Here is a 14,306-nt window from a genome sequence, read left to right as displayed (position 1 = left end):
AACAGTGAATTCGTGAACTCAGTTTTAGTATATATATAATTTTCCCTTTTTCACCCAAATGACAAGGGGAGGAAAAGTGGTCTCCACCAGTGAGCAAAAATTGGTCATTGTTTTTCAAATAACCATTTTACAGCAAAAAAAATCTAGAAATGGCTGTTTCGTTTCAGTTCCTTTTCAAACTCTAGAGAATTAATTATCTTCTATCTAATTGACCCGCCACAAATTGAGGATACAGTGCAAACACCAGCTGATGTTGTGAGGGGAATATCTCTGCAGCAGGCCACTAGGTCAGTGTTAGTGTGCAGATCCACTTGCAAGGTCTCCCACACTTTCTTCTTGGGGTTCAACACCTCATCAGGTTCACCGACGAACCCTGGAAATGTAACTCTCTCGCCAACTTGAGCAGCTTTTGGTGGATCAACCAATTCAACCTGAGAGGCGCCCAACATTGAAGATCTCTTATCAGTAATTACATTAGTACCACACAGATAAACTTTCTACATGCTTGACAAAGGTTCTGAGAATGGATAGCGTTTGCAATGGCTTCCACAAAGGCTAAGATTTCAAGAAACGTGAGTTACAAAGGCATAGTTCTAAATTAGTGACTAATCAGAAACAACCAGCATTCATTGCGACTGAAGTTCGATAGTGCTAAATTACTCTGACTGTCAACACCGCTACAGGACTTGAACAAAAACATATTATCACCATATTATCACATGACCTTGTGCAGACTACGGCCAAAACTGATAATCATATGCCTGTCGGAAATCAACTTTATAAAAAAATAAAAAAAAGAGAGGAAATTTTATTGCATAAGACAATAAAAGCAAGGGTGGACAAGATGGCCACGAACAGACATACAAAAAACAGAATAATAACATGGTAAAAACAAACGCAGACCCCTTAGATGCCTAGACAGGAAATCAACTCTTTTACAGCAGCAATATTTACATGAAGATACGTCAAAAATATCCTCACAACAGACCAAAAGTTAAAATTAGTTATCATCAAATCGATATTAACACTCTTTTGTTTCACTCAAAGAGCCTGATTATCAAGAGCATATAAGATGCAAACACTAATTAAAGGTATACATGGCCACTTACCGTGGCATGATCACTGGTCGAAGCAGCAAGAACCATTGCTTGTGATTTAATACCCCGCATGGTTGCTGGCTTCAGATTACAAAGAACACAGACCTTCCGGTTCTGCCGCAGAACAATTAATATGAATAAATAAATGGATTAGCAGGTGCCCAAAAGTTACGGAAATTAATTCAAATTTTACTGCTAAAAAATCTGTAGATGCAAACACAAACCTGCATTTCTTCAATGGGTATATACTTGACAAGTCCACTCACAACTGTTCTAGTCTGTCCTTCACCAACATCAATCTCTTCTACGTAAAGCGAATCAGCATCAGGGTGCTTCTGAGCTTTCGTAATGAGGCCAACACGAATATCAAGTCTAGAAATGGAAATCTCTGCTTCAGCTGCTGATTTTGTGGCCTGTTGCTTTTTCTTTCCGCTGTTGTCTGTTACAAAAATGGATTATCAGGATTCAGAATAGATATATTTATGTTAGCAATAAATAATAAAGGGTATAGGATTCTTTTCAAGTACAAGTGCCCAGAAAACATGAGTTTAGCTTATGAGATTATCCACATTTTAGGAGAAGCTATGTACCTTTTTCTTTGGTTACAAGGAGAAGCTATGTATTAAAGTAATAATAAGTATAATATCCAATGAAGAAGAACAGGAAGTATTACTTATTAGTTAACTTTGCTAACACCAAATGGTTGTGGACCAGATCAACTAGAGGTAAAGAAATTTTAACCTGAAACTTTCATTTTCTTGAGTTGTGCAGCCACCTTCACTGCTTCAGCTTCTTCCCTCTCCTTCCTGTCCGCTTGACTTCCAGCAAACTTCTTCCTTAAGGATTCCACTTCTTCATCTTTCTGTGTGCAAATGAAAAACTTTCACTAAATTAGAATCTACAAATAGGTAAGTGATGCAGCAATCATATCATGGCAAGCTACAGAGTCCAGCATTGAAAATCAAAACCAAATTTTAAGTGCAGCCTATAAACTTATCCCAGAGAGGCTAATAAACAAAACAATATTGCATAAGACTATACTAGTTTAGTGCTTTAGGATCTTGCCCCTACGCAACAGAAAAGTTGTACTCAGTCAGATGTAAGTTGCATATGAAGTTAACTATTAACCAATGAGTAACATGACACAAAAATTATTTGCTTCTAGCTGACAGCAAATGTGATGGTAGCTGCTGTTGATCCACTTTTCTAGGCAAATTCCTCATCAAGTATTACAAGGCAACATTTAAAGTTTTTGTAAAGCAAATGCACTATACAATCCCGGTGATATTGAATAATTGAAGTGCTGTTTGTTCAAGAGCTACTTGAAGTTCCCCCTATCCGATTTCCTTCTGTTATAGTTTCTCTCTACAACCTTTTGCTTGCTGATAACATCAGGACTCTTCTCCGCTATTTGCTACAATTCTCAACAAATGTTTCTTCTATTTCTTGTCAATTCTTCAGAACTCCTCTCTCTTAAAACACTATGCTATGAAATACTGTGGACAACTTCGCCGACTCTAGTTTACTTCATGCAGAAGAACTGGCAATTAAAAGTTTTCTATCACCTTCAATCCAATACGATCAGGTTGTTTCCTCCCCACTAATCATGCATCAGTGTCAACGCATCTATTCCGACATGATAACACGTGTAACAAAAAATAAATAGGCAAAAGACAAAGCACATCAAAGACATACCAATTCCTTGAACAATGGCTCTGGTTTCCCAATCTTGTGACCAATAGGTACAATCTCCCAAGGCCGTCTTGCCCTATCAATATCTCCTTTATCATCACAAAGTGATATGTGCGTCTCAGGAGGTAAATTAAGCTGCTTAAATACCTTGAATGCAGTTAAAGAAGAAAAAAGATCTCAGCATGGATGATTATAGTAATATCAGATGATCACAAAAATATTTCAGAGTAACACAATCATCTGTGAACAGAATTTATTACTTCGAGAGAAAATGATGGCATAAAAGGTTCCAACAAACAAGCAAGAAGATACACTAGTCCAACTGAAGTTCTCATAACAACAGCGCAACGAGGTTGGTCCTCCTTGTAAAGCTTCCAGAACTGGCTTTCCTGCATGGTTATTGTAGATGGTGCAACTTAGCAGCAGTTGAATAATCAGTTTCACAGCCATTTCCAAGACATACCCTTCAGAAAAGAACCCATCCATAAACAAGTCTCTCAAACAGAGATTAAAAACATGCTTACTTGCAGATATGCATTCCCTTCACTAGAAATGCTCATTGCTGTTTTCAGTCCTTGCTTTAGTTTAACCTACACAAAATGCAGATAAGAATGTCATGCCAATGCAAGAGACATGTGAAAAAAAGAAGGTGTGGAGGAGAAGCTTCCAGTTATTTGCAACAAGACTGTCATCTAAATATCAATTACCTTCTCCATTGCTTCTATATATTGCTCCACACATTTACCAACTTTTTCAGCTAGTTTCTCTGTCAAAAGATCTGAGTCTGCACTTGGAGCATCTGGAATAATGGAGCCATATCCTTGACCTATACATGGATTTTGTTAGTTTACATGCTCCAAAGTGTCACATATACCATGCTTATTTGTTAAACCAGGAAACATGCATAAAAAGGTAAGGACGCAAGGAAAATAGAGCAATAATCATTTATACAATTTAATCATCATCCAACAACCTCTGTGATATTACATGCATAATTGATCTATATAGGAACAAATATCAAACCTTGATATCGCAAAGTTGCAATATCAAGAAATGTTGCTTATCTCCATCAAGAATTTTCAACATAATTTTGTTATATGGTTTCAGAACACCTCAAGCAAAAATATAAAACCAAAAGCATCTTCTTTATTCTCTTTAATTCAGGGAAAGGGGAGGGGGAGAGTTGAACTCAGGCCGTGACTGTGCAGGCAAAGGCTTTACCACTGGAGCTATAACCATAAGACAGAAGCAAAAATTGACAAACAGAACAAGAATCAACAATATAACCATTCCTAAAATAACTTCCTCATGATATTAACTTGTAAACGACAAATCAGCTGTCTGGTCAATACTTTTAGAAACCAAAGGCTGACCGACCTGAAGGTTTGGCAACAAAACTCAAAACGCGATTTATAAAGTTGCCCAAATTATTCAGCAATTCGCTGTTCAGTTTTGCTTGCAAGTCGGCCCACGTAAATAATGTGTCTGATACCTAGTTCACCAAAAAATATATATATAATTAAAATGAGTAAAGAAAGATACAGAGAAAGAAGGATATTTACAAACTATCACCAAAAATAAAAAAAGTCAAAAAGGAAGATGGGAATCTTCAAAGTTACCTCAGGCCTATTAGTTAGCAAGTAATATCTCCATACTTCAACAGGAATGTTCGTATCTTTTGCATCATTTCCAAAAACCCCTATGCCTTTACTCTTAGAAAACTTTCCTGTAAAAGCCATCAAAATTTAGATCACCTAGTATATATTGCACAAAGGCGAAAACTTTAAGCTTTCATAAATAAGGTCTTCTAAAATCATGCATCCATAATTTAATTAATGGTCATAACCATCCAAATTTAAATCATGCACAATTAATGGTCATAACTAGATTGTGGCTAAAGAATGACTAGATAGTCAACCAACCTGCTTCGTAGTTTAAGTACTCGGTAACACTGATAGTCTTCATCAAAGTCCAATTTTCACCAGTTCCAAGAAGTGTTGATGGAAACATCACCTGGAAGATGAATAAGTACACAGTTGAAATCAATTATATGATTTTTTGAAGTAAGAAATGCTTAGGATAGGACACTCACTGTATGGAATGGCACATTATCTTTGCCCATAAACTGATACAACTCCACATTCTCAGGATTCTTCCACCATTTCTCCCAATCATCAGTGTAGCATTTAGTAATGGAGACATATCCAATAGGAGCCCCACTTAGATGTTTATAGAAAGCAACATATGTGTACTGTATATCTAAACATGCATGATATTATGGTCATCGTTAACATTTATGTATTTTTTTTCATTGCATTTATTATTATTTGAACCTCATTAGTAGCAATTATTAACTAACATTTTATGGTTGTCAGACTAAGAAACTTTGATGCAATAGGTTGTATAAGAAAATTATTTTCGATATCCAAACACCTCTGTTGGTACCATTGCCTTCTCATCTTAGGTGCTGCTATAGGTATGAAAAGAATCTGACACCTGATGGCGAGCATGAGTATTGGGTGGTGGCTTTTAATTTTGTGAACAATGCTATGTTTCATTTGAAACATGTCATGGTTTCAAAACACTGCTTTTACATATGTGTTGGTTCTGTCAAAACCCTGTTTGTGTAATTTCCAAGCACACAATGTCTAATCATAATTATGCTAAACCTCAGAGGTGTTTCAATTATGAACTCTTATTGTTTTCTTTTAATAGTATCTTCAAGGTGCGCCTGCTACAATTATTGTTTTTTTCTCTTTTTTAAGTTGGATAGCTCAAAACTTTTATGCTATATTTTTATGGTGTACAGATAAAGACAGAGAGTGGTGCAAAAGCAAAACTTGAGAAAACTGGGATATATGGAAAGAACGTTCTCACAATAAAGTATCTCTCAAAGGAATTAATGAAGGGAATGCTGAGGAAGCTGCAGGTAATGCTTTCTGTGTGGAAGTTTTATGTTTTTTCTTCTTCTTTCTCTTAAATTTGATTGATATATATTTTTATTTTTACATTTTTTTTGTGGGTATTACATTATCAAACATAGAGTGGTGACCAGGTGTAAGGATTCAGGCTACTAGAAAAAGTTTCGTTCTAAAAAACAAAAAAGGTTTCTTTCAGCATTTCTTGTGGAAGATATCAATTGGTTATTTATCCGCAATCTTCTCCTGCACCAAGCCTTTTTCGTTTTTTCCTATATAAAAGAATCTTTTCCTATGAACCCATTTTCTTTTTATTGTTTTGGCGTTTTGTGTGATCCAATGAGAATCTTTGTTCAGTTCATTGGAGCTGGCTTCTTTTTCTGTCTTGTGTTTCCTGCCTTCCAAATATGTAATGTGCTAGCTGTCGGATGAGATAAAGCCATATATGCGACGTATAGTTAGCAGGGAAGTCAATATGCACTGCGCACACTTGCTAATTTGCTGATAATGTTGAAATATAAAATTTGTAGGCATCATTCTACTTGGTGCAATGGTGAAGGTCCATTGTAACAATTCTATTTTGCGATGTTTTTTCGGTTTTGTTTTAGAAGATAAAAGCTGATTGCCCCTCTGGTGAAGCTAAGAAGTTTGATTATAGGTACCTCATATATATTACTGGGCATGCGTGTCTTTTGCAGGTAACCGTAGGTGGCAGGGGAACAAGGGGAAGAAGTCTTGGGGAAGCAGGAAGCAGAACTCTGTGCCTAATGCTCACGTGCGTTCTGAAATCAAGGACTTAGAACAGGTTCGGAAGGATCGACAGAAAAAGGCCGACAGAATCTCGTATATGAAGAGCAAGTCTTCTAAGGGTAACAAATTTGGTAAAAGTGGAAACATTCGACAGAATCTCGTATATGAAGTTAAAAATCCCATCGTATGCATATTTAATCACCATTTTGAGGAGTCTCCAACCATCAAAACACATTTGGAGAATCCAAACAAGCCCTTGCATCACCAGTCTGCCATGGTTTCGCGAGATAAAGATTATACCACTTAAGCTTACATTAAACCTAAAAAAATAAAAAATATAGCAAAAAAAAACAATTTTACCACTTGGTTCTTAATATTTTTATGAGAAAGGAAACATTCGAACTTGAGACATCTTCCAAAATTGGTGAGGAGAGATTTCACCACGTGTTAGTTGCAATAACAGAACGGTGAATTTTGCTTATCATCCTCTCTCTCACAAGGCAATGATACCTTGTCATGATTAATGAGGTCAATCTGCAGAATTGGCCCTTGAGCCCTAACAAGATTCACTTCCATGCTTAGACGATGCATATACTTCCTCAATATCCAGACAAGCACTATATGACCAATAACATTATTCACATTTCATAGGGAAACTCTAACCCTCTAAAGGAATAAATACTATAAATAAATAAATTAATTAAGAAGATGTAAACTAAACATTACAATCTACGACAAACTTCAAAGTAGTTAACTCTTTCATTTTAAAAGGAAAAAAAAAGGCTGTCACATTTGGAGTCGTTTTATCATCCCGCGTGTCGTCTTGTTGTTGATTATTACCATCTTAGGCAGCGCCAATCCAAAGGACTTCACTACAGTTGGGGGAAAAATCAGGGGTAATTCTATACACAAGCAAACAAAATACATTCACAACGGTAATGACAAATTGCATTTCCTTGGTGCAGAAAGCCAATGGCAGAGGAGGAGACCATCTTTTCTATATTTCAGTTTTTTCTCGTGTTCATTCAGAATTCCCAATCATACAAGAGGTTCTTCATTTACAGGTATTATTTACAATGGTAGACATTAGTTTTTATCTTTTGTTCTCTAAAGGTTTTTGAATGATGAACTTGGTTTTGATTCTTGGGTGCTGATAGAAACATTGAATCAGGGTATGTTGGTTCTCAGTTAAAGGAATTCTCTTGCTTTGGACATCAATGGCGGATCGTTCACTCCGCCCACCAAGCTTCTGGACTCAGTCCAATATTCTACTCAGAAAAAACTTAACCTTTCAGGTCTATCTCTTGAGCTTTCTTCTGCTTGCTCATTGGTACTATCCAATTTGGGCCATCCCAAGCCTACAGAACGGCCTCCATTGTTGCGGATGCCAGCTCATCGTTATCGTGCGGTGAGAAGTGATTTTGTTCCATTTACAGACTTGCCAAATGAGTCATGCAGGAAGACAGAGTCATGCCCTGTAACAATACTTCCGATTGGAAATAATCAGTCCTTTGGAGAAAGTAGTCCCTGTCTCTCCCTCTTCTCTTTACATGTTTTGATCATTATTTTGGTTCTGATTTTTTCATCCAGTGGGTAATGAAGACCAAAAGTTTACTTTCATCAACCTTAATCTGTTCGTACTACGTTGTGATGGCTGTGGCTGGGAATTTGTTCTCGAATTCTATCTCATTGGATTCCACGAGCATCATGGACAACTTCTCGAACAATGTCATGGTAAGTTGCAATTTCTCTAATTCTGTTTTGGCTGTTGTTTATTTTATTTTAATTTAATCTAGTATTACTGAGTAATGTTACTATTAACAGAATCCAAAATTGGAGAATCAAAATTTTCCGATCCTGCTTCCATGTTCGATCACATCTATGACCAGGCCAGCGCTCAGGTGAATCGTGTCAAAACAGTAACGCCTGGCGGCTATACTTTTTTAAAAAAATAAGGAAAAACTATTATAGCCGCACGGCTATCCTATTCTTTAAAAAGACTAAAAAATCTGTATAGCCGACCGGCTATTTTAAATGTAAAGACCCGGCCAGTGCCTATGCGTCACGTGTCAAACAAGTAAAGCCGTGCGGCTATACTATTTTAAAAAATAACAAAACGAGTAGAGCCGGACGGCTATCCTATTTCTTGAAAAACTGGAAAACGGCTATACTAGACCGCGTATTAAACTAGTAAAGCGTCGCTTTTTAAAAAATGAAAACGCGAATAGCCGCATGGCGATAGTATTTGTTACACAACTCAACGGCTATACTATATACCGGCCATTGCCTATGCGCCACGTGTCAAACAAAGAAAGCGGCTATACTTTTTTTTACACGAGTATAGCCGCACGGCTATACTCAACACCCACTTGAATATTATTACTTTATTGAATTTATTCTTACCTGGCAGCCAACAAAGATCCTCTGGTCAACCACAAATGGACCAGCCTCCTAGACAATCCCAAACCCAACCCATTGTATCGCTACTGTATCACAGGGTACTGTAGCACTTTTAGGTTAGAGAGGAATTTATGAACTTCCTCTGTTTTCCAATTTCAACATTTGTCCCATTTTTAACTTGTAACTTTCAAACCGTTAATCCAAATTTTACGTTCTTTATATGGTTAGATTCAGCAAGGAAAAAATGAAGAATTAAGCCAAATTTAAAAAATATATACAAAAGTGAGCAGAATTCAATGGAAAGAACACTCAAGACTTCAAACAACACACATACATTCAAAACAAAAAGGGGTGGGGGGTGTTTGATTCAAGTGAACTAAAATGTAACCGAACTCTAATTTTAGCAAGATCAAAAAATGTGAAATAAAGTGTAATTTAAATAGTGACAAACACTAGGGTTTTGGGAATCCACCCTAAAAAATCCAAATCATGTTTATGGATACTCAAGATATAAATTCTAGATATATTGATGAAGATATTCACAATCAAGAGCGAGTTTAGTGGCTCAAGACGGATTGATTCTCTCTAAGATAAGTAAAGTGCGTGTTTAGAGTTACAATACTTGTGCTTCCCATAAAATCAATCTAGGTGTGCTTTAATACTTGGATTTAATCATATGAAAAATCCATTAAGTTTGAAGAGAATATGAACATCACAAAAATCCTAATAGCATGATGTTTACATTAGGCATTTAAGAAACCAATTCACATGGATGATTCTTACTTTATCCATTAGTTGGTTAGGAAAACATGAGGGTACATAGAATCCCAACAATCTCAAGAAACATGCTTTCAAAGGTAATTAATCAAAGAAAAACATACATCAATGATAAATTATGTTAGTAAAGAGGAATTCATCATTTGTTGTCAAGAAACCAATTCACATGATGCTCACTTAGAAAAGATTCAATTATTTGTTGCTAATTAGAAATTCTGTTCTTGGGTATCTTACACAACTTCTCAACTAGCTAGATGCATACAACCTAAGGTGATCAATCAAAGGAAACAAACACATAGCATTGAAACAAAACTATAAACATGTTTAGGGCTTCAACCTAAGCCCTAGCTATGGAGTTTAGTTCCTCATGTTCATAGTAAATACAACTTGAAATAAAACTAGAATGAAGTTACACATTTATGAAGGTGAAGGCACAAAAGCCTTCAATGGTGGAATGGTTTCTTCTTCTCTTTGGTAGCCTCCTTTGCTTGGCTGCTCCTTGCTATCCTCTCTCTCTCTCTCTTGTTTCAGAAAAATGCAAAGTGTATAGAATGTTTCGAATGATTTCCTCCCCCTAGCTACCCTCTCTCCCTTGCCAACTCACCAATCCATAGGATACTTTACCTTTTCCTAAAGCTAGGTAGGCTAATGTCCACATTTCATCATTTCTTTGACTTTTAATACCTTAAGAGGAATCCAACTAGTTAGAATGAGATCCCAGCTTACCTAAGTAAAACATTGTTACCAAGTGGTGTGGTAACAAGTAGAAAAGGGCTGGTGACATCCAATGAAGGTAAAGGTGGTCCAAACCACAATTCTAGAGTTAGGATTAATGCTGGATCGTTTGGCTAGGCTATACTTGTTCAATAAAGTTCACATTCAGATATGTTGTAGTCAACATCCATTGTAACAAGTTTCATGAAGAGCTTCACCTCATCAGATCACCGGAGCATGGTGATCCACGGTCAAAAAGTTGACCTACGAAAATGAGCAAAATCAGAATTTATATTCAATAATGCACTTTTAGCACACATTTATGGCAACCAAGGTAAAATCCATAAAAACACCAACACAAAAAAAAAAAAAAAAAAAAAAAGCTACAAAATGTCAAGAACTAACTCAAAACATTGGATAAATGACATGATAAATCATGTATAAAAATGAACCCAATAATACTTTCTGAAAATATACTCTAATAACCATCATTAGCCCACGAGCCTCTCAGAACTCAATTCACAAATCAACTTTTCTCTGTTTTGGGATACAAGCATAGACCAAACATAGACCAAAACCGAAGCACATGTTCCACATACAAATTTTTTAATTAAAGAGATGAATTTTTAAAGAAAAAAACCATAAAAATCCACCCTTCTAAAAATCTAACAGATGGTTCTTGCCTTTGCAAATTGCAAGCAAATTGCAAAGATGAAATTTATTGCAATAATTAACAATTGGTTGCATGTCTTTGTTGGTGCAAACGTATGTTTTGGAGAATCAAAGATCGGATGGATGGATGAGATCGATCGAGTGAAGACATATTTTTCTAGTATGGAACTATTCATCTTCGAACTTGTGATCTATCTCACCCCAGTTAGACGACTTGACTTCAAGTAAACTTAACTTATTAGTTGACTTGACTGCAATTATTACTCCTCATGACCCGTCAGTCAATATAAAGGTCTCTCACTTTGCATTTCCCTACATGCTTCTCTAGCTAAGAGTGCACAAAAAGTTTTAAAAACACCATATGAGTACTATATTGTGTCCATTGGCAAGATGCTTTTCAAAACTAGTAGTTCTGTTCTTGTTTCATCCTGCGGTTAAATATATAACCAAAAGTTACAATGCCTAATCATCTCGTGAGTTTTGAAATTCTGAAAAGAGCAATGTGTAAGATACAAAGTAATGGAAGTATTAAGTGTATTAAGTAATCGACCAACAAATGACAAGTTACAATAGATAGTAGGAACTAATAACGTGCGAGACAAGAACAAAGTAGGAGTGAGAGAGATTGTGCCATTGCCAGTAATTGGAGAGGGCAAGCCATTAGCACTAGACTTGGCATTTGTGTCATGTTTGCAGTGTTCGTGTCGTGTTTGTGTCAACCCGCTTTTCTAAAAGGGTTGACACGACACAACACGATAAGAAAACGGGTTGAAAATGTCAAACACGAACACGACCCGTTACAATTAGCGAATCACACAACACGACACGATAATCCGTTAAGAATTAAAACAAAAACAAAAACAAAACAATAAAAATAAAAATAGAATGAGAGTGAGCGAGAGAGAGAGAGATGGAATAAGGATATCTACACTACCACCCTATTAATGAGTTTGAACCTTTCTTTGAGAGCTTGGGATTGAAACCTCCTGAGTATGTTCCTCTTCTTCCTCATAAATTGATGCTCTTGATTGATAACGATTTGTTGCTTCATAATTATGGTGGAGAATAAGACGAAAGAGAAGAAGAAAGAGAAAAGCAAAGAAAACTGGGGGAATTGGGGGGAGGAAAAGACAAAGAAAAGAAAGAGAAGGAAAAAAGAGAGAGATAAATTTACAAAAATGCCCCTGAGCTTAACGGGTTAGCGAGTATTTGCGAATTGACACGACACAACACGATAGCTTAACGGGTGGCTAATGGGTCAACATGATTTCAAGGTGACATGATAACTCATACCCGAATAGTGAATTTTTGTGGGAATTCGTGTCATGTTAACGGATCGTGTATAATATTGCCACCTCTAATTAGCACTAGTTATGTATGAGTCATGGGTGTTACTAGACAACTTATCAAAAAATTTAGCATCATAAGTGTCAATTATTGAAGTATTAGAGCCAGTATATGGAATAGAGTAGAAAACACACAAATTTCCAGAAGCAGCAGCAACAACACCAACAATAGAGTTATCACCCATGATTGTAGAAGAAACTCAATAGATCACGACAGAGTACACACGGAACACAGCAGAGGCACAAATATGGCAGATGCACGAAGAAAGGCACGAACACGGCGGAGTATACATTGGAACATAGTAGAGGCCCAAATATGGCAAATGTACGAAGACATGAATGACACGAACACTACAACACAACACACAAACTCAGAAGGGCACACACAGCACAGGTAGAAAAAAATGGGGCTAGAACACGGGTGAGCACAACATACAGGTCACTAGAAAGTCGGCTCTGATGCTAAGTCAAACGATATAGGAAGAATATTTTCAAGTTGTATTTCATTCTCCAAAAAAAGGTATTTATAATACAAGGGTGTAAACCTAGTAGGGTTAAACTAGAAAATAAGATAAAATCCTAATTACACAATATCTGTACAAAAGAAAAGAAATAGAGTCCTAATAGATTATGAAATAAATCTCCTAATTAAATTAGGATCTCCCTAACAAAGTCACAGGAAAATAACCTCATTTTTCATTTCTTATGCTATTACAAACATAGGGTCTGCGTTGCTTGGTATTGATATGGGATTTATGGAACCAAATTATTTGATTTTGACTGCTCGTGCTACTTCAAATTACTATTTCTATGCTGCTGCAAATCACATTTGTCGAGGTGAGGCTGATTTGATTATGAGGAATGCTAGCAACCTTTTCTCTAACCTTCTCTTTTGGACCTTCTCCCTTCTTCTCATGACAAGTATCATTTTCCATACACTTAAAACAATGCCATTAATGCATCACACAAGTTAGTTTTTGTTTTCCAAGTTTACCCTTTTAAAATGTATTGGCTTTTATATTTCCTTCAATTTATTCAAATTTTGTGACAACTTCTTTAGCACATTATTAAAAATTAAATAATAATAAAATTTGTTTTTTATAAAAAAAACGTCATTTTTTTTCTTTAAAAATAAAGTTTGTTTCAAGATGTTGTTATCATCTTTATTTTGTTTTTAACAAAACACACGTTCTCTTCGGGGAAATAAAAAATTTAGTTTTTATTTTCTTATTTAATTTTTTTTAACAAGGTGTTAAGAAAGTTGTAAAAGAAAATTAGCTTGTTATTAAAAAAAAATTAATACATTTAATAAGGGTAAACTTGGAAAGCAAAAACTAGTTTGTATGATGCATTAATGACATTGTTTTAAGTGTAAGGAAATTGACACTTGTCATGAAAAGAAGAGAGAATGTCCAAAATAGAAGGTTAGAGAGAATGTTGCTAGCACTTCCTTTGATTATTGCTGGTGGAACGAAGTTGCCTTAATTCTTGTTGGCAATGAGAATTTGATTGAATTAACAAATTAATTATTAACAAAGTGAATTTACTTGAATTAGTAATTAAATGGTATTTTAGGAATAATGGTGGTTAAATAATAAGATTGTATTTTTTCAAATTTATATGGTGGGTGGGAAGATAAGATTGTGATAATTAAGGTTGCATGTCTTTGTTGGTGCAAACGCATGATTCGGAGCATCAAAGATCGGATGGATGGATGGATGAGATCGATCGAGTGAAGACATATTTTTCAGGACATATCTTTGAACTTGTGATCTATCTCACCCCAGTCTTAACTTATTAGTTGACTTGAGGACGTCAATATCTTTAAATTTTTTATGCAATTATTGCTTCTCATGATCAGTCAGTCAATAAAAATGTCTCTCACTTTGCATTTCCCTACAGGCTTCTCTGGCTAAGAGTGCAAAAGAAAGTTTTAAAAA

At 35.8% G+C, this 14,306-nt stretch overlaps 1 protein-coding gene and 1 long non-coding RNA gene across 2 annotated transcripts; one reads left to right on the top strand and one right to left on the bottom strand.

Moving 5' to 3' along the window:
- Positions 1–16: 16 nt before the first annotated feature.
- On the bottom strand, positions 17–5,248 carry LOC148917202 (putative methionine--tRNA ligase). The gene is made up of 13 exons (XM_089052382.1): positions 5,149–5,248; positions 4,882–5,048; positions 4,712–4,802; positions 4,409–4,515; positions 4,167–4,281; positions 3,497–3,615; positions 3,314–3,379; positions 3,050–3,178; positions 2,793–2,936; positions 1,839–1,959; positions 1,322–1,536; positions 1,110–1,211; positions 17–431 (listed from the first exon to the last, which is right to left on the bottom strand). The coding sequence occupies exons 1-13, from the start codon at positions 5,246–5,248 to the stop codon at positions 201–203; spliced, it is 1,707 nt and encodes a 568-aa protein (XP_088908508.1). The 3' UTR covers positions 17–200.
- Positions 5,249–5,362: 114 nt separating this feature from the next.
- Positions 5,363–6,594, top strand: LOC148917201 (uncharacterized). Its single transcript, XR_016127064.1, has 2 exons — positions 5,363–5,718; positions 6,406–6,594. It is a non-coding gene; the product is annotated as an uncharacterized LOC148917201 (long non-coding RNA).
- Positions 6,595–14,306: the final 7,712 nt, after the last annotated feature.

Source organism: Prunus mume, linkage group LG5 (genome assembly GCF_029339155.1).
Source record: "Prunus mume cultivar Tortuosa linkage group LG5, ASM2933915v1, whole genome shotgun sequence".
Lineage (NCBI taxonomy): Eukaryota > Viridiplantae > Streptophyta > Magnoliopsida > Rosales > Rosaceae > Prunus > Prunus mume.
Note: the sequence above shows the minus strand (reverse complement) of the source record. Positions and strands in the feature narration are given on the sequence as shown.